General features: G+C 41.6%; 1 protein-coding gene across 1 annotated transcript in view; it reads left to right on the plus strand.

Annotated features, from left to right (window-relative positions):
* The window catches only part of CNTNAP5 (contactin associated protein family member 5), a 1,086,429-nt gene that overhangs the window by 559,396 nt on the left and 499,738 nt on the right, over positions 1 to 27,295 (plus strand). Inside the window, exon 8 of the mRNA XM_012140581.5 lies at positions 19,848 to 20,112. Within this exon, the coding sequence (XP_011995971.2) occupies positions 19,848 to 20,112 (265 nt within the window). The remainder of the gene's footprint in view (positions 1 to 19,847; positions 20,113 to 27,295) is intronic.

Below are 27,295 nucleotides of genomic sequence, written 5' to 3' on the forward strand. Positions count from 1 at the left end.
AGAAGAATGAAATAATGCTTTTTGCAGCCACTTGGATGGGCCTAGAGATGATCATACTAAGTGAAATAAGTCAGGCAAAGACAAATACTATATGATATCCTTTGTATGTTGAATTTAAAATATGATATAAATTAACTTATTTATCAAACAGAAACCATCTCATAGACATAAAAACAAACTTGTGGTTGCCAAGGGGGAAAGTGGGTAGAGGAGGGATGGGTTGGGAGTCTGAGGTTAGCAGATGCAAACTACTACATATAGAATTGATAAACAACAAGGTCCTACTGTGTATCACAGGGAACTACACTTAACATCCTGTGATAAACCATAATGGAAAAGAAAAAAGAACTTCTTACCTCTGCTTACTTGAGTGTAATAGTATAGAACAAAAAACTGTAGAAACAGGGATGAGCAGTTCTGAAATTATTCAAGAACAAAAACCATGTGAAAAATGTAGTCATTTGGTTTCATATCCAGCTGCTTCCAACTCTATTTGGATTAACTACTGCTAATCCACATGAATGCCTTTGATAGCAATTACTAATCCTAAATAGGGTTGTCTTGAATGCTTTTAAATAAAATAATACTTGGAAACTATTTCATTTAAAAATGTATTATAAAAGTTACATGTCTTCATTTTAAGTAAATTGGTAATAGAGAAAAAAATTATGTAAATAAAAAACAACATAATTTTATCACCTAGAGAGAGTCACTATTTAGCAAATTAATCTCTGTTTGATAGCTACATATTTGTATTGGTGTATTTTATCTGATTTGTAGGTATAAATTTGTACTCTGTTCATTTCATTTGGTATTATATTAGAAGTGACTTTCATGTTTACCATAAACATTGTTTTCAGCAGTAGCAAAACAGTATGTCAGATGGATATACCATAATTTACTTAACTATTCCTTTAATTTTCGATCTAGGTTTGTATTATTGTAAATAATGGTGCTTAGTATATAAATCTCAGTCCAATTTCAGAGTATTTCCTGAAAGTAGATTTCTAGAAGTGAAAATAAGTGTCACAAAGCATTATTCATTTTCTTAAGCTTCTTGATTCATATTTTCAAATAGCCTTGCTCCATATTTAGAGGCAGAAATCAGAGAATTCATAATAGAGTTTCAGCTTTATTTTGTGCCTGAAAGCTTTGAGGTTATCAGTTGAATAAAAGGTCTATTTTTTGTTTCCTTCTGCTCCCAAGGGTTCTCTCTGGGTTTCCCTCTAGTTGAAAGTTATCACTGTTTGGCAAAGCCAGAAACTCAGGTGGGGGTATTTGATGCACAAGAAATAAACACAAAATACAGGACCAGAAACAGATACACACAGGCAGGGAGCTAAAACAGAGTCCACAGTCAAGGAACTGAAGCTGGGAGGTAGCAGGCTTGGGAGGGTCAAAAAGAGGCTAGGTCAAGGAAGAGTCTCTGTGGCAGAAATCAGTTATGGGGCTCTCAGTGGGTACCTGCTTTATAGTGCCTGCAGGCAGCCAGCTTATGGGAACCCAGAGGGGAGGAACATGTAGGGGACCACCTGCCAGCCTGCCCATGCCCTTTGGTTATAAATGGGGCATTTCTTCTGACACCAAGCAGGACATAGTGGGGCTCCTGGGCACAAAAGCCTTTCTATGTCCCCATTTCTTTGATTATAGGAAATAGACTTCATTCAGCCTCCTTGACCTTCTCTGAGTCTCAACAAGCAGGTTCAAATAGTTGCTCATCAGGGAAGGGAAGGGTTGTAGAGACAAGGGAGAAACTGTGGAAAGAAACAATAGTGCAGCCTTGGGGCGGGATCCTGGCTTCCCCTCAAGAGATGCATATAACAATGAAGTGAAGTGAAGTCGCTCAGTCGTGTCCAACTCTTTGCGACCCCATGGACTGTAGCCTATCAGGCTCCTGTGTCTATGGGATTCTCCAGGTAAGAGTGCTGGAGTAGATTGCCATTTCCTTCTCCAGGGGATCTTCCCGACCCAGGAATCAAAACCCGGCTCTCCCGCATTGCAGGCAGACGCTTTTATGGTCTGAGCTACCAGGGAAGCCCACATATAACAATAGCTTTGAGCTATTTTGCAGATGTTAAAAACCCTACCAGGTGAGACAAGTTAACTGTATTCTGCCCACAAGCATGTAGACCTCAGACTAGCTGGAACCAGATTTTTGATTCTGACTCCCAACTGTCTCACCACCAACCAACCAGGAAAATGTACATGAGTTGATCATGCTCTCTTTGAACCATTACTGTAAGATTCATCACTACTCTCTCCAGGTGGGGACACACAGTTTTGAGGGCATTAGTTCACTATGGCTCCACGCAAAGCAATAAAGCTATTCTTCTCTACTTCAGCCAAAATTCGGTCTCAGAGATTCAATTCCATGTCAGGGGACAGAGGTCAGGTTTGGCTTTACTTCCAATGTTAAAAATGCTTCTTTCTTGAGTGTCCCTCACATGAAACCCCAAGGAACATAATCCTTATTCTTGAAGGCCTCCTTTGATAGGAAAAAAAAATTGCCTGTATTTATTATTGCCGAGCATCTAATCTCCCTCAGATTCCAAAAAACGCATCATGCCCTTTGTCCGAATGCTTGTCCTCCTTTGTTTTCTTTCCTTCCACCAGATTCCAGCTCCCAGCCTCTTTCCTTTCACCTTATTCTCTCAAGCTCAAGTGAAAGGGTACTTTATGAACACCTGTTACATGCTGACCCAGAAACTTAGACTTTCCTCTCCTGGCCCTTCATTACAGTTGTGATGACATGTCCTAAGGCCTTCGTTCCAGTGCAGTGCAGTCTCCAGGCGGGCAAGGTCTGAGTCTGCATGTCTCCTGGGCTGTGTCTTTGTCACTCAAATCCTGGGCCATTTGAGCTAATTAATAAATACCTGTTGAACAAATGAACAAAAACATGAAGCAGTCCAGCTTCCTCCAAACGTGATCGAAAGCCTTCACTTGGTCCCCTGATCCACCTGAGTGTGTGAATCACAAAGATAGTTTTAGCTCCCAGGCAGACTTCCCCTGCATTTGCTGAGAGCATGCCAGTCAGTCCTGGTAGTTTTCAGACAAATCAAATTAGAAATGGTTGTACTCATTTGGAAAATCAAGAACTGGCTTTGAAATCTTTTCCCACAAATTAGATTGAATCAAGATCATTTTCCCCTAGCTCATAAATGCTTGATTGGCTTTGTCTGATGCTTCATGATGGAAATGCAGCCTTGCATTTCAAGCTTTGTTTTTTACTCACCAGGGTGTTATGATGTCTGCATGATGATTAAAAACAAAACAAACACCCACAATGAAAATGCTTGGTAAATAACAGCTCAGCACAGTAACCCTTGCAAGTGGCACTTTAGGAAACTCTAAAACCAGTCAAGGTAAGAAGAAATTCAAGCTAGGTCTGCTGTATTCCCTTGAGGTCTTAAGAACTGGTTTTCTGATACAGCAGGACAGCCATATCTGAGTTGTCATCTGTTATCAGGACCCAAGGAAGGGATGTGCCAGGATGTGGCTATGATATTTGCAGAGTCCTAACAGGAGGCACCGGGCCACCTACTTTTCTCTCTCTTGCTCAAACATGTGGTTCTTGCTCTAGCTTCCACCTTAGTCTCTAGACTTGATTCAGACTCATGCCACATTTGGTCCAGGTATATTCCTAGTCTACCTCCACCTGTGACCTCAAGTCTTTTTCAACAAACTAAGAATGGTCCAATCTTTTATTTTATACTTTAAAAATTTTATGTTAGTGAAGCATAATTGATTTCCAATGTTGTGCTAGTTTCTGGTGTATAGCAAAGTGATTCAGTTGCACACGTACGTAATAGTTTGAATCTACTTATCCCAGACTCTCAATCCATCCCTCCCCTACACCCCTCCTGTTTGGTAACCACAAGTCTGTTCTCTATGTCTGTGAATCTGTTTCTGTTCCATAGATAAATTCATTTGTATCATATTTTAGATTCCACGAGTAAGAGATATCATGGTGTTCGTCTTTCTCTGTCTGATTTATTCCACTCGGTATGATAATCTCTAGGTCCATCCATGTTGTTGCAAATGGCATTATTTCGTGGAATGTTCCACTCTTTAAAACTCTCCATCTTTTTTCTTTCTCTTTTTCTGTGAGGGCAGACAGGGGAGCTCTTGGATGAGAGACAGCTGGATGTACTGGGTGCCAGAGGACCTGGCTCGCAGATCTGACAGATCAATTTCTGATTCATGCCATCTTTCCAGCTAATGCCAATCCACCGTGCCACCCCACGTCAGAGGCGCAGTGAGAGGGTGGGCTCTTCCCTTTAGGGGAGTTAGTTACAACTGTGTTTTCATTTGTCTGGAGGCTGGAGGCTGCCAGGAGGCAGAAAGCCCTGGGGCAGTATTTCCCCCACATCTTAGGGATCCTATCAGATTTGACAAAGTCCAAGCCGTAGCATTGCAGCTGCATCCGTTCTATCGCACATCCTGTGTACTAGGTCTTCAGGTCTCCACTGCTGTTTTACCTTTGTCCTACTTTTCCCAGATAGCTCAAGGCCAGACCACCGTCCTGTTGCTGAGCTAATGAACAGCATTTGGTGGGTGAAATAAAGTCTCAGGAGAAGAGTCAGGAAGTTGTGGCAAATGACCAGATTGAGAATGAGTTAGAGGCACTGACCTTGCCTTTTCCTCACAGGCCTTTTACCTATAATTTCTGTATTTTCAGATTAAATTAGAAGCAGAGCAGAGGATAACTTTCTCATGCTTTCTGCAAAAGCGCTAGCTGGCTTGAATCAATATCTCAGGCAGTAATAAGGATCTTTCTAGTGAAATGAGTTCAGAAGGAACGCACTTGCCAAACCAAGATGGTGCCCATTATTCCTGGTCAAATGTCAACTGGGGAAAATGCCCACAAATGAGAAATGATTCTGATGATGCCTATCATGCTTTCCAAGAAAAGATAGATGAAAAAATGTAAGTTTTCAAGTGGTGGTCCAGTGGTTGAAAATCCACCTGGCAATGTAGGGGACATGAGTTCAATCCCTGGTCAGGTGGTTAAGATCCCACATGCCGTGGAGCCACTAAGCCCATGTATCACAACTACTGAGCTCAAACTCTAGAGCCCATGCTCCATAACAAGAGAGGTCACCACAAGGAGAATCCCATGCACTCACTGCAACTGGAGAGAAGCCCCCACTGGCTGTAACTAGAGAAAGACTGCATGTGGAAACAAAGACCCAACACAGCCAAAAATAAAATAAATATTTTAAAAATACAGGTTTTCAGTCTCAGATGCACAAAGAATGAGGTTCCTGGGAATCATAGAATCACCCAGTCCGCCAGCCTCAGGTTGAAAAAGAAGAAACTGAGACTCTCAAGGTGACTGGTCGCAAGTAACCTGAAAAGTGGCAGATCAGGAAACAGAAAAATGAGTCAAGAACAATGTTGGACATGAGGCCCATGTTCTGATTTGATCCTAAAGCAGCCTTCTACCATTATTTTCTGGCTATGGTAGCAAAAATTAAGAAATAAGAGAGACCATATGGATTTCCTGGTAAATATTCCTGATAAGAATCTGGTTCTGCCTAAATTGAACAATTTCACTCCCCCCCACCCCCTCCCCAGAATTCAAAGTTAGATGCTCTCTCAGTTCATTTCAGTTCAGTTCAGTCACTCAGTCATGTCCGACTCCTTGCAACCCCATGAATCGCAGCACGCCAGGCCTCCCTGTCCATCACCAACTCCCGGAGTTCACTCAGACTCATGTCCATCGAGTCTGTGATGCCATCCAGCCATCTCATCCTCTGTCATCCCCTTCTCCTCCCACCCCCAATCCCTCCCAGCATCAGAGTCTTTTCCAATGAGTCAACTCTTCGCATGAGGTGGCCAGAGTACTGGAGCTTCAGCTTCAGCATCATTCCTTCCAAAGAAATCCCGAGGTTGATCTCCTTCAGAATGGACTGGTTGGATCTCCTTGCAGTTCAAGGGATTCTCAAGGGTCTTCTCCAACACCACAGTTCAAAAGCATCAATTCTTCGGAGCTCAGCCTTCTTCACAGTCCAACTCTCATATCCATACATGACTACTGGAAAAACCATAGCCTTGACTAGATGGAACTTAGTCAGCAAAGTAATGTCTGTGCTTTTGAATATGCTATCTAGGTTGGTCATAACTTTTCTTCCAAGGAGTAAGCCTCTTTTAATTTCATGGCTGCAGTCACCATCTGCAGTGATTTTGGAGCCCAGAAAAATAAAGTCTGACACTGTTTCCAATGTTTCCCCATCTATTTCCCATGAAGTGATGGGACTGGATGCCATGATCTTTGTTTTCTGAATGTTGAGCTTTAAGCCAACTTTTTCACTCTTTTTAGTTCCTCTTCACTTTCTGCCATAAGGATGGTGTCATCTGCATATCTGAGGTTATGGATATTTCTCCCAGCAATCTTGATTCCAGCTTGTGTTTCTTCCAGTCCAGCGTTTCTCATGATGTACTCTGAATAGAAGTTAAATGAGCAGGGTGACAATATACAGCCTTGACGTACTCCTTTTCCTATTTGGAACCAGTCCATTGTTCCATGTCCATTTCTAACTGTTGCCTCCTGACCTGCATATAGGTTTCTAAAGAGGCAGGTCAGGTGCTCTGGTATTCCCATCTCTCTCAGAATGTTCCACAGTTTATGGTGATCCACACAGTCAAAGGCTTTGGCATAGTCAATAAAGCAGAAATAGATGTTTTTCTGGAACTCTCTTGCTTTTTCCATGATCCAGAGGATGTTGGCAATTTGATATCTGGTTCCTCTACCTTTTCTAAAACCAGCTTGAACATCTGGAAGTTCACAGTTCACTTATTGCTGAAGCCTGGCTTGGAGAATTTTGAGCATTACTTTACTAGCATGTGAGATGAGTGTAATTGTGCGGTAGTTTGAGCATTCTTTGGCATTGCCTTTCTTTGGGATTTGAATGAAAACTGACCTTTTCCAGTCCTGTGGCCACTGCTGAGTTTTCCAAGTTTACTGGCATATTGAGTGCAGCACTTTCACAGCATCATCTTTCAGGATTTGAAATAGCTCAACTGGAATTCCATCACCTCCACTAGCTTTCTTCGTAGTGATGCTTTCTAAAGCCCACTTGATTTCACATTCCAGGATGTCTGGGTTTAGAAGAGTAATCACACCATCGTCATTATCTGGGTCATGAAGATCTTTTTTGTACAGTCCTTCTGTGTATTCTTGCCACCTCTCCTTAATATCTTCTGCTTCTGTTAAGTCCATACCATTTCTGTCCTTTATCGAGCCCATCTTTGCATGAAATGTTCCCTTGTTATCTCTAATTTTCTTGAAGAGATCTCTAGTCTTTCCCATTCTGTTGTTTTCCTCTATTTCTTTGCATTGATTGCTGAAGAAAGCTTTCTTATCTCTTCTTGCTATTCTTTGGAACTCTGCATTCAGATGCTTATATCTTTCCTTTTCTCCTTTGCTTTTCACTTCTCTTCTTTTCACAGCTATTTGTAAGGCCTCCCCAGACAGCCATTTTGCTTTTTTGCATTTCTTTTCCATGGGGATGGTCTTGATCCCTGTCTCCTGTACAATGTCATGAACCTCATTCCATAGAATATCAGGCAATTTATCTATCAGATCTAGGCCCTTAAATCTATATCTCACTTCCACTGTATAATCATAAGGGATTTGATTTAGGTCATACCTGAATGGTCTAGCGGTTTTCCCTACTTTCCTGAATTTAAGTCTGAATTTGGTAATAAGGAGCTCATGATCTCAGCCATAGTGAGCTCCTGGTCTTGTTTTTGTTGACTGTATAGAGCTTCTCCACCTTTGGCTGCAAAGAATATAATAAATCTGATTTCGGTGTTGACCGTCTGGTGATGTCCATGCGTAGAGTCTTCTCTTGTGTTGTTGGAAGAGGGTGTTTGCTATGACCAGCGCATTTTCTTGGCAAAACTCTATTAGTCTTTCTCCTGCTTCATTCCGCATTCCAACTCTATTACAAATGAATTTTAATGGGAAGCCCATGCAAGTAATAAAGAGTAGCAAACTATTACAAGGCAGTCTAAGAGATATGATAGGTGTATGTTAACATGTGTATGAATCTATGGAGAAATTGTCTAGGGACACAAACCGCTGGGAACCAGTGGAGAAGACAGTTCGGGGATGGGTGGAGAAGTTCTGGAAAGGCCCTAGGAATGGAGTAGGAAAAACATCCACTTGGCCTTGGAAGAAGGGAGAGGAGGGATGCAGAGGCCTGAAGAACTCACTCCTGGTGGAGGGAGAAAGGCAGGAAGTATATTTAGGGGACAGGTTTCCATAGTAACCATACACCTGGACTCAATGAATGAGCTTAAGGACTTCCAGTGTCTTCATACCAGAGTGGGAGGGGCCACCAGTCCATGAAGGTAATGGTCAATCTGAAGTGCAGGGATTGAGGTCCCTGGGCAGGCAGAGGAGAGTGGAAGCCCCTGAACCCTGCACAGCAGCTGCCATCAATTTTACCTACAAACTATCTGCCATTTGTCCCACTTTGTATCTAGACAGAGCTCTCCACAACCCCTTAACTGTCCTTATCTCCATTACCTCCATAGTTGCCCAAAGTATGACCCATGAGCATCCTTTCTTGCACACAGTGCTCACTCTGTTGTTATTCAGTTGTGTCTGACTCTTTGTGACCCCATGGACTACAGCACCCCAGGCTTCCCTGCCTTCACGATCTCCTAGAGTTAGCTCAAACTATAGCCATCCAACAATCTCATCCTCTGTTGACCTTTCTCCTCTCTACATGCAGCACATTCTATTGCCTACATAGAGCTCCCTGAGGCATGCATCTGAAGCACAATATGACCATACTGCCTTATTTCTATATCAATTTTCTCTTCACCCCTTCCTATTCCGTTTCTTCCACAGGGTCAAGTTCTAGTACTTCCACATGGTGTAAGTTTTAATGACTTCATCTCTTCCTGTCTTTCCTACTGCATCTTCCCTGCTATTATGCTAGTTTCCAGACAGCTGTCTACTGGCCTTCTGCCAGATCCTTGTATATGTCGCCCACCTTCCTGCCTCCGACCTTAGAAAATGCTTTCCTTTTCTGCGCAGATGACACTCCTCCTCACTCGCTAACTAGTTACACCTGCTCTTCTGTAAAATCTCACTTCCTATGTCGCTTCCCTAAGGAAGCCTTCTGTAACCCTCCAGATTAGAACGGGCTTCCTTTGTGTGAGACCTCATGTTCTGTTTCTTCACAGCAATGAATGGCCTGGACATTTTCCTCTGCCCTTCAAAGGGAGGGCCACCTTGGAGAGGATGAATCAATGAGTAGGGCTTGCTTCCTCTACTGATACAAACTTGGTTCTTGTGTTTTAAGTTCCTGACCATTCTTAGGAGCTCACTGAGCTTCATAAGTCAGATGAGGAACAGGACAACTCTTGTTGTTAATGGCACAAAGTGAAGTGTATTTCCATAGAAATGAACAGTCTCTCTAAGATGGTCTATGAACAAATCTTTGAAGTTCAAAGTTCTGTGCTTCATCCATAGAGATCAAACTCTTTTTTTCTGAGAAAAGTGGTAGGATGGGAACTTTTGAATTTTACAACTGCAAATAAAAGGCTATGGTGGATCCTAAAGAAGGAAACTGGACATGGTTTGGTGCTCCCCAAAGGACAGATGAACGCAGGGCTTCCAGATACCTTATGTCATGGAGGCTGATGCACATCTATGACCATGGAGGCACAGGACACTAAGAACTGCCATGCTGGGGACAGAGAGGGCCCCACTTGCAGGTACCAGTGACCTGTGGCTTAGTGAGGTTATCATCCCATGGAGGGTTCCCATCCAACCAGGACATGGTGGTGCTGTCAGGAGAGGCACATCAGACACATAAGATTTAGGCTTTCCAATGTAGAGGGACCTTCTTTTGAGATAATTAAAGACCCTGAAGCTCTAGTAAGATTTATAGTGGAAAAGGGACCATGGTGCTAATACTGACTTTCTTTCAGTCTCTTCTTTAGGACCAGGGCTGGTTGATTTACCTTGAAGATTGGACCACCACAGTGAATAATTTTGTCAGGGACACTTTGTACCAGTTACAATCAGAAATGTACATTTACTGACTATAGACCTCAAAGAAATAGGATCCCATTTAAATATATATGTTATATTAATTATTATATATTTTATAACATATTATTATAAAACTATAAACTATATGTTTATATATACATATATATATGTATATATATAAAACTTACAAACTCCTGTGCCCAACAAATTGTTTTACAATGTTGGAGAAATAATGAATGTACATTGAAATCACTAATGAATTAAATGTAGAATAGAATGGAGAGAGTCTGAGATATGGAGTATCCTTCTTAGTGGGAATAGGATGAAAGTTGAAGCAATAATTTAAGCTGGTATATAGGAGAGAATATGGTGGGCGATTTTTTGCCACTCCTTTTGACACTATTTTAAAGTACATTATCAAAAAAATAAATAAATAAAGTACATTATCTTCTTTTTTGTTTTACAATTTCATGTCTTTTTAAAGAAATTGAACTATAGTTGATTTACAATGTTGTGTTAGTGTGTGTGTGTGTGTGTGTGTGTGTGTGTGTGTGTGTGTGTGTGTGTATTCCTTTTCTGTTATGGGTTATTATAAGAGATTGAGTATAGCTCCTTATGATATAGAGGAGGTTCTTCTTAGTTATTTTATATGTAGTAGTGTGACTATGGTTGGCACTAGTGGTAAAGAACCTGCCTGCCAATGCAGGAGACACAAATGATGCAGATTTGATCCTAAGATTGGGAAGATCTCCTAGAAGAGGGCATGGCAACCCACTTCAGATTTCTTGCCTGGAGAATTCCATGGACAGAGGAGCCTGGTGAGCTATAGTCTACAGGGTCACAAAAAATCAGACAGGACTGAAGTGACAGCACATGCTCAGAGCGTGAATATGTTAATACCCAATTTACCTCCCCTCAGATTCCCCCTTTGGGAACCATAAGTTTGTTTTTTATTTCTGTGGGTCTATTTCTATTTTGTAAATAAGTTCATTTTATCACTCTTTTAGATTCCCCACATAAGTGATATCATATGGTATTTGTCCTCTTTCTGACTTAAGTCACTTAGTATGATAATCTCTAGATCCATCTTTGTTGCTGCAAATGGAATTACTTTATTCTTTATAATGGTTAAGTAATATTATATTCTTGCATGCTCTTTCTAAATCATTGCTGAAGACTCCCTCCAATGCTATCATGAGAAGGATTCTGAAGTCACAAATGGTGATACTGAAAATGATTCATGTTGATTTCAAAAGTAGTACTTTTTCATTTAGCTACTTTTTTCTCCTTTCTCTCCACTGTAGTAGATGGGGGTATCAACGCTTCTTGACACTTTGGTATTTCTGCCAGCAACCAGCACAGCTGAGATGGATGTTGTAGGGAAAGAGCAAATTAACCAAGATGGTAGTGGTCAGACTCTCTTGCCTCACAGCTTCTTGCTTACCCCAGGTTTTGTGAATACACGGTTATGTAACAGCTGAAATCACTTGCAACACTGTGCATGCACGTCACAATGTACCCACTTGGTCATGGGCCACTTTTGTCCTATAAACATGTATAAGCTCCATCTGTAAAGCCCTTGCATCTATGTTGTGGCCACATTATGGCTGTGTCTGCTGGGTAAACCACGAGAGAATATAGCATACCTGCTGCATTGGCTGCCGCACCAGCGTGGAGAGAATAAACATGTGGTTCCTACAGTTCTTGAGTTTTCTTCCAACTTCCCAGCTCGTTGGAAGTTTTCTTTCATCTTCCAAACCCTGGGTTCAGCAAACAGTGTGAATAGCAAGACAACTGGCATAGTCAGCAGGATACCCAGCAAATAGAGGAGCCTGAGGCTCCAATGAATGGAGGAAGCCAGTGGCCACCACATAGCACGTGGTAGCAGGTAACCATGTCCTCTTGGTGTGGGCCCCAGTGGAAGACTGGGAAGCAGTGGATGGGTCACCAGGTAGCATTGAAAAGGTGTCACAGGCAGTGAGCTCCCATTTCCAGAATGGGGCAGCATGGACTGTGGCTGGCACCATGGGGTGAATTTTCCTAACTGCCTTGAGGGTGAATATGGATAGAGCTCTCTGTGATGCTGCAGAAGTGTGCAAGTTGTCGAGATGGGAGGAAGAGCTAGAGCAGCGTTTACACATGCTGGAGCAGGAGATGCACGGCCATGAGGAACCCAGCACCTCAAACTATGAAGTAATGAGGGAGGGTGATGATGAACATTGTGAGACCACAGGTCCCCGCTTGGTAGCATGGTCCCTTGTGCAGCAGAAAGTGAAGCATGTGCAGCCTATTGCCCAGGGGTCATCCTCAAGGGGCCCTCAAAGTGACTGAGTTCATGATGTATCGACCATATACTCAGGCAGAATTAGTCAACTTGGGTAAGCAGTTTCAGCAGAAACAAGGGGAACCCTTGGCAGCATGGCTCTTGCAACTCTGAGACACAGGGGTGGATGCTATAATTTGTTCTGGGGACAAAATAAACTGTTGTTATCTATAACCACTTTCCCCTCACAGAGATAAAGATTGTAGAACATTATGAGACCATGGGTCTCTGCTTGTTAGCTAGGCCCATCGTACAACTGAGAGCAGAGTAGCAGTTTAAGCACCCACAGCAAGAGATACAGATGCTTCAGTTAGAAGATTACATGGCTCCCAAGGATGTTCCTTAAGATGCCCTTTTTGGCTTTGAATAGGGCTCAGGCCAAGGTGTCTGTCCGAAGAGCCCAAGCAGGGACCTGAGGCCCCATGTGAACTTGCAATTAACTGAGCTTAGTCACTCAGTCGTGTCCTACTCTTTGCGACTCCGTGGACTGCAGCCCACTAGGTCTCCTTTGTCCATGGGGATTCTCCAGGCAAGAATACTGGAGTGGGTTGCCATGTCCTCTTCCAGGGGATCTTCCTAACCCATGGATCGAGTCCAGGTCTCCCACGTTGCAGGCAGATTCTTTACCCATCTGAGCCACCAGGTCACTAGCTAATATACAGAGAGCAATGGCCTTGGTTGATACTGGTGCCGAACGCAAACTTGTTTATGGCAAGCCAGAGCAGTTTCCTGGTTCAAGTGCACACATTCATGGCTATGGCAGCCAAACGATGAAGATTTAGGCTTTGTCCTATGGTGTAGATTTAGAACAGTGTACTGTAAAGGCTGTGTCCTCAGATTTAGAAAAGTATAATCATGTAGGTAGATTGTGAACACTGCAAAAATCCCCTCCTTGAAGGGATGGGCCCAGTGCCTCTGGGGTATTTTGCAGGTCCTTAATAAAAATCCCTGCAGAGGTGGAGTTGCCTCTGTGGAGGTTTGCATGCAATTTCACAAGGACAGATGCTGGACGAGATTTGGCAATGAAAGATAAAGGCACTCCATGTGCAGTGGGTGTCTATTCTACCCCATGAGGGGAAGAACTGCAAAATGAGTTCCAGGTGATACCTGGCGTTGGGTTTTTGCTATGTATTGGGGATGTAACTGTTTGTTACTATACATCTACTGCCATTGCAGAATGTGGGTTCAAGGGTCAGAGTTACTTGTCAAGGGAATATCACGGAAGATGGATTGAGCATAGATTCTGAGGTGAGAGACCCTGAAGGGGTGAAATATAGGGTAAGAGCAAATTTGCCAAGATGGTGGTGGTCAGGCGCTCTTGCCCCATGGTCTCGCTCTTGCCCCATGGTCTCTCGCTCTTGCCCCATGTCTCTTGCTCTTACCCCATGTTTTGTAAATACATGATTATGTAACAGCTGAGACCACGTAGCACTGTGCATGTGTGTGATGATGTAGCCACTTGGCCAAGGGCCACTTTTGTCCTATAAACATATATAAGCTCCACCTGAAAAGCCCTTGAGGCCACATTATGGCTGCATTTTGGCTGCATTCACTGGGTCAAACACAACAGAATACAACATGTCTGCTGCAAAGCTGCTGTGCCAGCCCAGAGAGAATACACGTGTGCAGTTCCTATGGCTCTTCGAGTTTTCTTTCAGCCTCCCCACTCGCACTTTGCCTACCCTGGGTTCAGCGAACAGCATGCATAGTGAGGAATACCAAGACAGATGTGTGACAAGGGTGGCTGCCCAGCAGTGGTGTGACAGGAGGCCCAGAAACCCTTCCTGGGAGAATTGGGTCAGATTTGGTGTAAAACTTATTTCCTATCCATTCCCATCTCTCTCTCCTACTTGCCCTTGGACCTAACACTGGGGAACACAGCAGGGAGGTGCTCTAAAAACAAAGAAATTTTGGAAAGTTCAGGTGACTGCCTGGACACAGGACAACAGAGGACAGTGGGAGGAGAATGTGAGGGGGGAGTGAAGGAGCACAGCCTGAAGTGACCCAGAGAAACCATCCAGAGATGATGCATTTCCAAGTTATCCTGCTCCCTGGTGAGCAAAGTGTTGTTCCCCACACCTAGCCTTATTTTAACAGAATCTCTGGGGCATTTATTTGAAGTTCTTGCCATCATCATCTTGCTCAGGACTTTGTGTGTCCCCTGAAGGCCCCTCAAGGGACTCTGGGTTCCCTAGTCTACTTACAGATAGTGAGGCCCATTATATGTTCAATGGAATGAAGCAGCCTGGCCTCTCATCAGATGTGGGAGAACTGGTCAAAGAAGGAGAAAATCTCAGTTCTTCTAGATCCCTGCTGTCATGAGGACTATCCACATAGAACACTTGCAACATGGTTTAGGTGGAGCTAAACATTGTAAAATTGGATTTTTTTAAAGTTTTTTTTTTTTTCTTTAATTGAAGTGTAGCTGATATACAATGTTGTGTTAACTTCTTATGTACAGCAAAGTGATTCAGTATGCGTGTGTATGACACACATATTTCAGGTCAGTTTTCATTCCAATCACAAAGAAAAACAATGCCAAAAGATGTTCAAACTACTGCACAAGTGCATACATCTCACACTCTAGCAAAGTAATGCTCAAAATTCTCCAAACTAGGCTTCAACAGTACATGAACTGTGAACTTCCGGATGTTCAAGCTGTATTTAGAAAAGGCAGAGGAACAAGAGATCAAATTGTCAACATCCATTGGATCATAGAAAAAGCAAGAGAGCTCCAGAAAAACATCTACTTCTGCTTCATTGACTATGCTAAAGTTTTTGACCGTGTGGATCACAATAAATAAGAGATAGGAATACCGGACTACTTTAGCTGCCTCCTAAGAAATCTGTATGCAGGTAAAGAAACAACAGTTACAACCGGACATAGAACAACAGACTGGTTCCAAATTGAGAAAGAAGTATGTCAAGACTGTATATCATCACCTCACTTATTTAACTTATATGCAGAGTACAACATGCAAAATGCTGGACTGGATGGAGCACAAACTAGAATCAAGATTGCCAAGAGAAATATCAATAACCTCAGATATGCAGATAACACCACGCTTATGGCAGAAAGTGAAGAGAAACTAAAGAGCCTCTTGATGAAAGTAAAAGAGAGAGAAAACACCAGCTTAAAACTAAACATTCAAAAAATGAAGATCATGGCATCTGTCCCATCACTTCATGGTAAATAGATGGGGAAACAATGGAAACAGTGACAGACCTTACTTTCTTGGGCTCCAAAATCACACTGTAGGTGATGATTGCAACCATGACATTAAAAGATGCTTGCTCCTTGAAAGCAAAGCTATCACAAACCTAGACAAAATAATAAAAACAGAGACATCAATTTGCCAACAAAGGTCCATCTAGTCAAAGCTATGGCTTTTCCAGGAGTCATGTATGGATGTGAGAATTGGACTGTGAAGAAAGCTGAGCACTGAAGAATTGATGCTTTTGATCTGTGGTGTTGGAGAAGGCTCTGGAGAGTCCCATGGACTGCAAAGAGATCAAACCAGTTAATCCTAAAGGAAATCAACCCTGAATATTTACTGAAAGGACTGATGCTGAAGTTGAAGCACCAATACTTTGGCCACTTGATGTCAAGACAATCTGGCCACTGGAAAAGATCTTGATGCTGGGAAAGAGCGAAGGCAGGAGGAGAAGGGGACAGCAGAGGATGAGATGGTTGAATGACATCACTGACTCAATGGACATGAGTTGGTGATGGACAGCAAAGCCTGGCATGCTGTAGTCCATGGTGTTTCAAAGAGTCAGACACGACTAGGCGACTGGAATTGAACAGAACTGATATATTCAGTTATACATGTGTGCATGCTAAGTCACTTCAGTCATGTCTGATTGTTTATGATGCTATACACTGTAGCCCACTAGGACCCACTGTCCATGGGTTTCTTCAGGCAAGGATACTGGAGTGGGTTGCCATGCCCTCCTCCAGGGGATCTTCCTGACTCAAAGATGAAACCCACGTGTCTTAAGTCTCCTACATTGGCAGGCAGGTTGTTTTCCACTACAGCCATCTAGGAAGCCTCAGTTACACATATATACATTTTTAAAATATTCTTTTCTTTATGGCTTATTATAGGATATTGAATATAGTTCTCTGTGCTATACAGTAGTACCTTTTTATTTACCTTTTAGTATATAATAGTTTGTATTTGCTAATCCCAAACTTCCAATCATCCCCCCTCTACCTCCTTCCCTCTTGCCACTCACAAGCCTGTTCTCCATGTCTGTGCGTCTTAACCATTGGACTCTAAGATAATGGGGAAGGGACATTTTACAAAGTCCTAAGCTTCTACCTTCAGTCTTGTCATCCTTTCCCCCTTCTATACAGCCTCAAACTTTGGGTGCAGCTTTGTTCTGGCAAATTGTTACTAGAGGTGATGCTTACCTCAGGAAAGAAAAAGGGGAAGAAAAGTTACTGTTGTCTCCCAAGTTCCCTGTGGGAGCATTCCTAAGTGCTTAAGAAAGACAGTCTTGCCTCAGTCAATCTGCCATCAGTAGGAATATTTCATCTTGAAAGGAAATCAACCAGAATTCCAAAAAATGCAAATTAAAACAGCAATAGGATCTGAAAAGCTAGTTGGTAGATTTTTTTTTTAAGTGGTACCCAAGACAAAGGAGGACGTTCTCAGAGATGGCTGCCAGAAGCATCTGTGGCACACAGACATAGGTTTGTCCCCCATTGTCACTGGGAAGGAAGACCCTGGCTTTTGAATTACCCAGCTACCCCAAACTCAATCTGTGTAGTTTTTTAAATGAATGTAGTGTCATTGTGTAGAATACATAAGATACACATGTGAGCACTTAATGCCAGGGACAGTATAAACTGTGGGCAATTTCTTTTTTGTTATTTTATTTTTTCAATTAATTTTTATTGGAGTACAATTGATTTACAATGCTATGTTAGTTTCTACTACACGGCAAAGTGAATCAGCTATGAATATACATATATCCTCTCTTTTAAAAATTTTCTTCCCATTTAAGTTGCCACAGAGCACTAAATAGAGTTTTCCGTATTATACAGTAGATTCTCATTTGTTATCTGTTTTATACATAGTATCAATAGAGTGTGTCTGTCAATACCAGTCTCCAAAATCATCTCAACCCTCTATCCCCCTTGGTGTCCATATGTTTGTTCTCTATGTCTGCATCTCTATTTCTGTTTTGCAAATAAGATCATCTATACCATTTTTCTAGATTCTACATATGTGTTAATATACATTATTTGTCCAGTTTCTTGATGGATTTGGGTTTCTCTGGTGGCTCAGAGGTTAAAGCATCTGCCTGCAATGTGGGAGACTCAGGTTCGATCACTGGGTTGGGAAGATCCCCTGGAGAAGGCAACCCACTCCAGTATTCTTGCCTGGGAAATCCCATGGACGCAGGAGCCTGGTGCCCTACAGTCCACGGGGGTCGCAAAGAGTCGGACACGACTGAGTGACTTCACTTTCTTGATGGATGAATATATGGGGCCTTTATTCTTTGATATGTCAATTAACTTCTGGGAATCTACCCAAAAGAGAACACATCTAAACAGCCACAACAAATGATCAATGCAAGAATATGCTTATATTCCACTGATGATGAGTACATTAGTAGAAATCCATTATTGGTAGAAGTTTGTTTGGTAACTGCTATTTGTTTTCAGAAGTGCAGGACTATCACTAACAAACATAATTGGGACCTAACGATGTTTTTCTGGATTAGGAGATTGTTTGAGCTGAATGATTAACCTGCTCTAGGACTAGAAGCTGTACTAGGTGTCTAACCTCACTATTTGACCACTTTAGTGGGAAGTTAAATTCATGCAGCTAGGCAACACAGGGCATTCCCTTTAGGAAATTCCTGCCATTCGCCTCTCCCCACCCCTCCCCCCGGAGTGGTGCAGGTTACAGGAATGACTCTAAAAGGCAGAGTTAGCATCATTCAGAGGCCTTGAGAGATTTGTAGGGAATAAGATGTGTCTGTGACTAGAACACACTTGTGGCTGCCAAGGGGAAGTTGGGTGGGATAAGGATGGATTTGGAAATTGGGTTTAGTGGATGCAAACTGCTCTATGCAGAATGAATAAACAAGACACTGTATAGCACAGTGAACTATGTTCAATATCTTGTAATAAACCATAATGGAAAAGAACATGAACTATATATCTATTTATTCATATATATGTATATATATACACACATACCCATGTGTAACAGAATCACTTTACTGTACAGCAGAAATTAGTACAACATTGCAAATCAACTATACTTCAATAAAATGCATCCCCCCCAAAAAAAAACACACGTGTCCATGACTATGTAGAGGAGAATATTGTCTTACACTTACCTGAATAAGTTTACTGACAGTATTGTAGAGATTAGTTTAGAATTTAAAAGAGACAAATGGTAGTGGTGCTAAATGAGAAGTTGTTGGCTATAAAAATTCCAAATGGCTTTCGTGTTGTAATAGCTGTTCATAATCTAGAAGGTGCTCCAGGCTTTCTCCTTATTCATCTAGTAAAAGTGACTCAGCACATGGCTCAGCTGAGCATATATATATATATAGACACACACACACACGTCTGTATTTTCCTGTAACTTCCTCAGATACACTGACCTGTTTTCTCACACTTACGCGAAGAATTATCTTCTTCCTGCTTCTACTATATATATAGACACTTAATACTCCCCACTTCTGGTCCTCTCATGCACCCCTCAATCTTTATGTTACTAAAAATACTCTTAATATGATAAAAATATGGCCACTGTCATTTTACTGCTTCTGATTTTGTATGATAAATTTGGCAAGCATAAAAGGCTTTTAAACTCTACTTCTACTCATTTTTGTTGCCTCACCTCCTTCATATCGCTGGCCCTCTCTGTCCCATTTCAAGTTCAGAAATGACTCACTTTTCAGGAATGCCATTTTGTTAATTTCTCCAAGCTTTTGCGAACGCTATGCCATTTACTGAGAAGGCTGGCTGGACATTCGCTCCTGTCCTTCCCCACTTCCTTCCAGGAAAGCCTCACCTTCCTTATGAAACCTTTGCTCTTTTAGCTATTTCTTTTCCCAGGCTTCCCTGGGAGCTGGTGTCAGTGGCTTTCCACATTGTAACAAAATTTTCTCAAGTGTACCACTTTGAAAAGTATCCCAGGTCTTGGCATTAGTTGACTTGCAGTACATCATTACTCAGTGAATGAATGCTATTATTTTTGTCTCTGGATCCCTAGAAACTTCTGATGTTTCCTCTCCCTCCACTGCCCTAGGTCTTTGATGACTCTTTTTGCAGATAGCACCGTGATCCACAAAATAGGAATGGAAAACAATCTTGTGGCTGAATCTGAACAAAGCTAACATATTTTTCCCTTTAAGATCTTACTGCTGAATGTGGAATAATCCTGAAATTAAGGTCAGCTCCAGGTGATTGTTTATATCAGCTGTCAGATTGCAGAATAAAAAATGGCTTTTATATATTTGATTTTTATTGTTTTCCAGGGCAATGTCACTTTTTCCTGCTCTGAACCACAAATTGTTCCCATCACATTTGTCAACTCCAGCAGCAGTTATTTGCTGCTGCCTGGGACTCCCCAAATCGATGGGCTCTCAGTGAGTTTCCAGTTTCGAACCTGGAACAAGGATGGTCTCCTTCTGTCCACGATGCTCTCTGAGGGCTCGGGGACCCTGCTGCTGAGGCTGGAGGATGGAACCCTGAGACTCGTGATTCAGAAAATGACAGAACGTGCAGCTGAAATCCTCACAGGTACTGTCTGCTGACAACTTCTAGATCAATTTCTTATTCAGCCAAGTCAACACGTGTTTGAGATTCTGACCGAAACATACAGGCTCCAGCTCCCAGGGATGTGGGATAATCAGCCTTCACAAACTTCAGGTTTGAAGATCCAATAGTTTTTTTATTCTTAAAAAAAATTATATTGTAGTATAGTTGATTTACAGTGTTGTGTTAGTTTCAGATTATACCAAAATGATTCAGTTATACATATACTATATACACACACACACACACACACACACACACATATATATATATATATTCTTTTTCAGATCCTTTCCCTATCTAGGTTATTACAGAGTACTGAATATAGTTACCTGGGCTATATGCTAGGTCTTTGATCATTATACATAGTAGTGTGCATCTGTTAATCTCAAACTGCTAATTTATCCCTCTCTCCCCCGTACATTTTCCCTTTGGTAACCATGTTTGTTTTCCAAGCCTATGAGTCTGTTTGTGTTTTGTAGATTTTTACATTTGTGTCATATTTCAGATTCCACATATAAGTGATATCATATGATATTTTCTTTGTCTGACTTACTTCCTTCTAATGGTCACTTAATCTTTATCTATGAAGATTGGAAAGCACATCCTTTTACAGCAGTATATATTAGGCCCTAATGTGTGGCAATATGGAACAGAGGTATGAACCATACCCTGGCTCTTCTATCTGCCTTTCCTTTAACATGGAGCTATGAAATTTTATCCCTCCTTCTCTACTTGTTATATTACTGTCCTTCCAGAAACAGCATGTTCACTTAGTGACGAGTACTTACAGAGGTCAGACTTACATGCAGGCATTGGACTGGAGGCTAAGGCAGGCAGGTAGGTCAATGAATCATCTGAGAAGCCTTCCTGGCTCTACAATTTGAATCAAACCCCCTCTTCTGGGCCAATATCTATCCCAGATTACATGATATTGCATCTTTCTTTAATTTAAATATCTTTCTTTCCCCACTGGACTGTGAGCTCTGTCATCCAAACAAATTAAAGAAATTTGAGTTAGGGAGAAAAAGACATAATTTAATAGTTAAGATCAGGTCAGACTATGGGAAAGCTTCAGAGTCAATGGATGAACAAAAACTCCACTGAACTTCTGTAAATGACAGACACGTCTGGGTCTGCAAGTCAATCAGGAGGGTTCAAAGGTGCCTCTTCCCCTTATCAGTCTGTGGCCCTAGATTAAGTTCCTAACTTTGTCTCCCATGTAGGAGTGTATTAGGTACCTATAGCTGCATAACAAATTATGCCAACATGTAGTGATTGAAAACAGCATGTGCTATGTCTCAGTTTCTAAGAGTCAGGAATCTAGAGGCCCCCTGACTAGGTAGTTCTGGCTATAATCAGCTTGTTAGTAGGGGCAACGATCATCTCAAGTCTCAACCAGGATTAATTCTGCTTGCAGGCTAACTCACATGGATGTTGACAAACCTCAGAAGATTCAAACTTATCCCCATGGCCTTTCCAGAAGGCTGCCTTATTGATAGGGCAGTACTATTAATCCAGAGCGAGTGACTTTGGAGAGAGTGAGAAAGAACCCTCAGGACAATGCCATGATGTTTGTGTATCTCATAGAAAGAGTAGCATCCCATCATTTTCAACATATTCTGCTCACTAGAAAAGAGAATAAATCTAGCCCTTGCTCAAGTCAAGGGGATTATACAAGTGTTTATCCAGCAGGAGTCATGGGTCATTGGGACCATCTTAGCATCTACCTGTAATAGGAGATGGAAAAAAAAAAAAATCTTTATGTTACAAGGCTGTGATGGTGATTGAAAATGAAAGTGTTAGCTACCCAGTTGTGTCCAACTTTTTACAGCTCATGGACTGCAGCCTGCCAGGCTCCTCTGTCCTTGGAATTCCCCAGGCAAAAATACTGGAGTGGGTAGCCATTCCCTTCTCCAGGGGATCTTCCTGACTCAGGCATCAAACCTGGGTCTCCTGCATTGCTGGTGGACTCTTTACCACCTGAACCACCATTAGATTAAATGGATCAAACCTTTGACACAGTGCTGAGAAGCTGTTTAGCAAGGTTCTCTTTCTTCCACACCAACTCAAGATCTATGGCGAAAATAGGCCTCACTCCTCAGAGTCATAAATACTGAGTAAATTTGCACACTCCTGGGACTTTTATAAAATTTCCAAGATTTCCAGTCATGGGAGGTGAGTTAATCTCTTAGAAACATACCAGTTTTCATGTGTAGAGTTAGAAAATTTAAACCTCAATCCTTATGTGAAGAAGAAAAATGGTGACCTGGCACTGGGCTTTTTCTCTTTAATTGGTGAGATGGTTGAGTGCAGAGACTTGTATGCCTCAGGTCAAAATGCAGTTTTAATAAAGTACAGGCCCCAGTGGCACTTTGCTCTAAAGCATTCAGGTGTTACCTGTATTATTAAGCATGTTTAAGTCCATTAAAATGTGTTTATGACTGAGAGACAGGCTGGTAAAAGCTGCCCCATTACCCAGCTACAGAGGGAGAAAAAAAAAAAAAACAAATCATTGGGTATTTTTAACCTGTCTCTCAAAAGGATCAGACAAGGAAAAGAAAGTTTTAAAAACATTCTGATGTCTATCTCAGAAAACTTGTTTGCTTCTTTCCCCAAGAATTTCCTGAATTTTGGAAATTATGAATTTCTTTCACATTTCTTTGAAATGGATTAAAGCTTTTTGTCTCCTGGTGTTTTTCTATTCCAGGTAAAAAAACAGATAAACAAATAAACAAAAAAAGCAAAAGGACAAAACTGGTTTTCTCCTCCCTTACATTTCTGATCAAACTTGTTTTCCAAGTACTTGAGATCGTATTGGCTTTGTAAGAAGTGAAAAACTCATGTGAGAAATCAGAAAATAATAACTGTTGTTCTGAAAGTTTTTGAGGGCCCTTGGGACTACCCTTGACACTTGGTACTGCATGGAAACTAGAAACTAGCACCACATTTTATTAGTTGAACAAGGAATCCAGATATTTAAAGATTTACTTGAGACTAGTTCAGGTATTTCTAATGTCCTGAGTCTAAAAGAAAAGATGACCCCACAGGAAGGGCAGATCATGGATGCCTGGCACGTTCACTGCTATTACCAGAGCTTCATATAGTGTGCATAGCTTTGGGGAGGCAGATTATTTTGTGCATTTTTGCATCGAAGATCAGGAAGAGAAGTCCAAACTAAGTCATCCTCAAAATAGAAGGGTTCTGAATTTATTTGCTCTAAGGGATGAAGTTTCAGGAAGATGAAGGACAGTAGTGCAACCCCTCCCTTGTATTCTACTTTCATTTCTATTTTTGTCATCTTCTTTCTTGAAAGCTTTGTGCATGTGGATATGAGGAAGGGTCAAGGGTACCCTTTCACTGTAAGTGATGTGACAGTAGAATCAACAAACACTGTGGATCTCTTGCAGGTCAGGCGTTATGCTAGGACCTTATCATATAATACTACAGAAATAAAAAAAAAAAAAACCTCATGAAACATATGAAGTGATGCTTATTTTACCAACATGCAAAAGAGAAAATTGAGAGTCAGAAATTAAGCTCTCTTGACCAAGGTGTTCAAGCTCAGGCTTATCCTTTGCACTCCTAGGTCCACAGTTTTCACACTGTGTCTTGCTGATTCTTACATTGATTTTTTATATTCTCAGTTGCTTGAACGTGAAAGATGCTCAATCATGTCTTTGCGATCCCTTGGACTTGTAGTCCACAGAATTCTTCAGGCCAAAATACTGGAGTGGATAGATTTTCCCTTCTCCAGGGAAAGAAGGGAAGATCCTTCCCAACTCAGGAATTGAACCCAGGTCTCCTACATTTCAGGAGATTCTTTACCAACTGCACTATCAGGGAAGCCCAATACCAGTTGCTTAAAGACTTCAAATATAAAGAAACTCTGCTTTAGCTGAAAGATGAAATGACAATAGGCTATTAAAGAAAGTAGCCTGCATAGGATCTAAAGTTGGCTTTTCCCAAAACATTTTACTTGGTGGCCCCATCAATAGACAGATTTGGAAATTAGATGGAATTGACAACAGATGATGAATCCACTATCTTTGTAGACTTTAGCTGACATTACCTGTATACAATTATAATGTAAGTTATGCATACCTAACACACACGTATGCTACTGTTCATTGAGTATATGGGACATAATTTCCTCAGACCTTTTTAAATGCTCAGTGATGATTCCTTAGTAAAATTATCACATAATTTTATGTACATCATGTAAATACAAAGGGAACTGGGCTTTCCAGGAGGTGCAGTGGTAAAGAATCCGGCTGTCAGGGCAAGAGACACGGGTTGATCCCTGGGTCAGGAAGACCCCCTGAGTAGGGGGGGCAACCCACTCTCGGATTCTTGCCTGGTAAATTCCATAGACAGAGGAGTCTGGCAGGCCACAGTCCATGGGATCGCTAAGCGTTGGACATGACTGAGAACACACGCAAGCACGAAGGGCACTAAGTAAGAGCCTAGATATTTCCAGAGACTTTGCCATGCACTGGACAGGTTTTCCCATATTCGTGTCACCTCTGCATTGCAAACCCCAGCTGGAAATCTGAAGGCTGAATGGGAATGGGGAGGAAGATTTCCAGGAGTCCCGCTGCCAGATGAGGAGCATCATCTCCCCCTTTAAGAATCAGAGCAGCCAGTTGAGCACATCTTAAATAAATACACACCTAGATCTCCTCCTTTATGCATTTCAAACCCTAGTTCCTCACCACTTCTCCCCAGGAACTGCATGTCTTGGGGACCACCTGCTCCTGGAATGATTAACAACAGATTCTATATTTGAATGTAGGATGGCTGCCATTTTAAAAGACTCTTAAAAACATGCTTAGGATGTAGATGTTATTGTCCAGACCAATCTGGATGACTAAGAACAGGAACTTGTGTAAAAGTAAAGAAGAACACTTGGCTTGGTCAAGTAGAGTGTTTTGAATTGCAAGTGAAACATTAAGTCATCTGAAGAAAAGCTGGCACCATTATAATTATTCTGCAAGTGGCCTCACATTTCAATGTTATTTTTCTTGTGTCGATGGGAGAAGAATGGGGAATAAGAACTGGAAGAAAGAGATCTGGGGCTTCAGTCCTAAAAATTGGAAGTATGGTTTTTTTTCTCCTCTAAAGTGAAATCGCTGAGTCATGTCTGACTCTTTGCAACCCTGTGGACTATAGCCCGCCAAGCTACTCTGTCCATGGGATTCTCCAGACAAGAATACTGTAGTGGGTTGACATTTCCTTCTCCAGGGGATCTTCCCAACCCAGGGATCGAACCCGGGTCTCCTGCATTGCAGTCAGACGCTTTATCCTCTGAGCCATCACCCCTCAAAACATCAATTTCCCACTGAAAAGCTAGTCTGGGCAAAGTCCTTGAACACAGGCCTTAGCATCCAGGACAACAACCTCACTGTGTTCTTCATAGATGCAGACTTAGTTTTATTATTTTAGACCACACTGTACTTTGTAGCTGAAGGAGAGAACTGGTCTAGAATTATTTAAGTTCCTTCTAAACCTTCATGAGTTCCTAAAGCAAAACAGGAGATCAGCCATGTCTTCAAGGAAATCATCAGCTCCAGAGCCTTCTTTTGACAATGGAATAAGTAGCCTTAATTATATGTATTCAGCAGGGCCAATCTCCCTGCCAAAGATCACTTTTCTCAACTCCTCATATTATGTTGCATTTTGGGGAGGAAGAATGGTAAACTGGGCTTTTTTCATACAATGATTTTTGTGAATGAGATGCTTGAACAGCCCAGAAAAGTCCTGCATATTTTTCTTTGTGATCCATATAGAATTAGGTGCCAAGGATCTAATCCTGAGAAGTTGTGTTTTGTTTTGTCTTATCAACCATCTTTAATTCACACTAGGATACTCTATATGTGTCAAAGTTATCAGGATATATAGGACTTTCAAACAATGTTAGTAGAGAAAGAGTTGTAGGTACCAGACCTACTGATTGTGAAGAGAAAATAAGACAGTCATAATAAGGGTCTTTTAATGTGAGATAGACTTTGTCACAGATGAAAATCTTTATATGTTTGTTTCACTGCAGAAAATAGAACACACCCCAGTAAGGCCAAATGGCAGAGAGACTGTCTAATGGCTTTTCATTAGAGAATATTTATCCAGAGCACATAGCTACACAGTCTACTGCTCTGATGTACTAGAGGCATCAAACCCACGGTGGAATTTTCAGGAGTAAGTAATGAGTCTCCGCACAATTGAACAGAACCCAGAAGATGGGAGAGGGAATCTTCAGACAGATCTAACCTGGCAGTAGGGACCTGCAAAATGATTATAAGCAGGAAAGACAGAAGGAGAAAACCAATGACCGGGAACAGGACAGAATCCCTAGGCCAAAAGACACATGATGAGCAAAGATCCGGAAATCAAACAGATGCTACAAAAATGCTTTTAGTGGAGGCAGATGGCTTCCTGGAGAGACAATTTCAGGTCATTCCATTGAATCTTTACATACAAGTAATAGTGTTCAGCATCCTCAACCACCTTACATTTTCCAGTAGTTAGACACCAGGCATTCCAGAATTACTAATTATGAAACAATTCCTTCTAATCCATCATTAATTTTCTATATTTAGAAGAATTTTGGGGCTGACTTGTTCTTTCTATAGCTGAACATAGGATGAAATTTTAATGGCATAGCCTTTGATCCATAGCCATCATGGATATTATTGGATGGTTATTTAACATTGCCTTTATTTAAATTAAATAAATCCTCCTAGAGCTGTGGTCCACATCATCTCACTTATTCTTTTAGAATTTATATCAATTGATATTTAAAGAAACCTTCCTAAAGCCAACCAACTGCTAGTCTTCTGGTTCTTTTCTTTTGTAGCTTTGGCCTAAGTATGTATTAGTTTGCTAGGACTGTCATAACAAAATACCATGAATTAGAAGACCTATCAGGCTTCCTCAGTTGCTCAGTAGTAAACAATCTGCCTACAAGGCAAGAGATGTAGGGGGTGCTGGTTCAATCCCCAGGTTGGGAAGATCCCCTGAAAGTGGAAATGGTAACACACTCCAGTATTCTCGCCAGGGAAATCCCATGGATAGAGCAGCCCGATGGGCCCCAGTCCATAGAATCACAAAGTCAGACTCACTCTGTAGGAGACCTATAAGAAATTTCCTTTCTTCCAGTTCTTGAGGCTAG

The sequence above is a fragment of the Ovis aries genome, chromosome 2 (genome assembly GCF_016772045.2).
Source record: "Ovis aries strain OAR_USU_Benz2616 breed Rambouillet chromosome 2, ARS-UI_Ramb_v3.0, whole genome shotgun sequence".
Taxonomy (NCBI): Eukaryota; Metazoa; Chordata; class Mammalia; order Artiodactyla; family Bovidae; genus Ovis; species Ovis aries.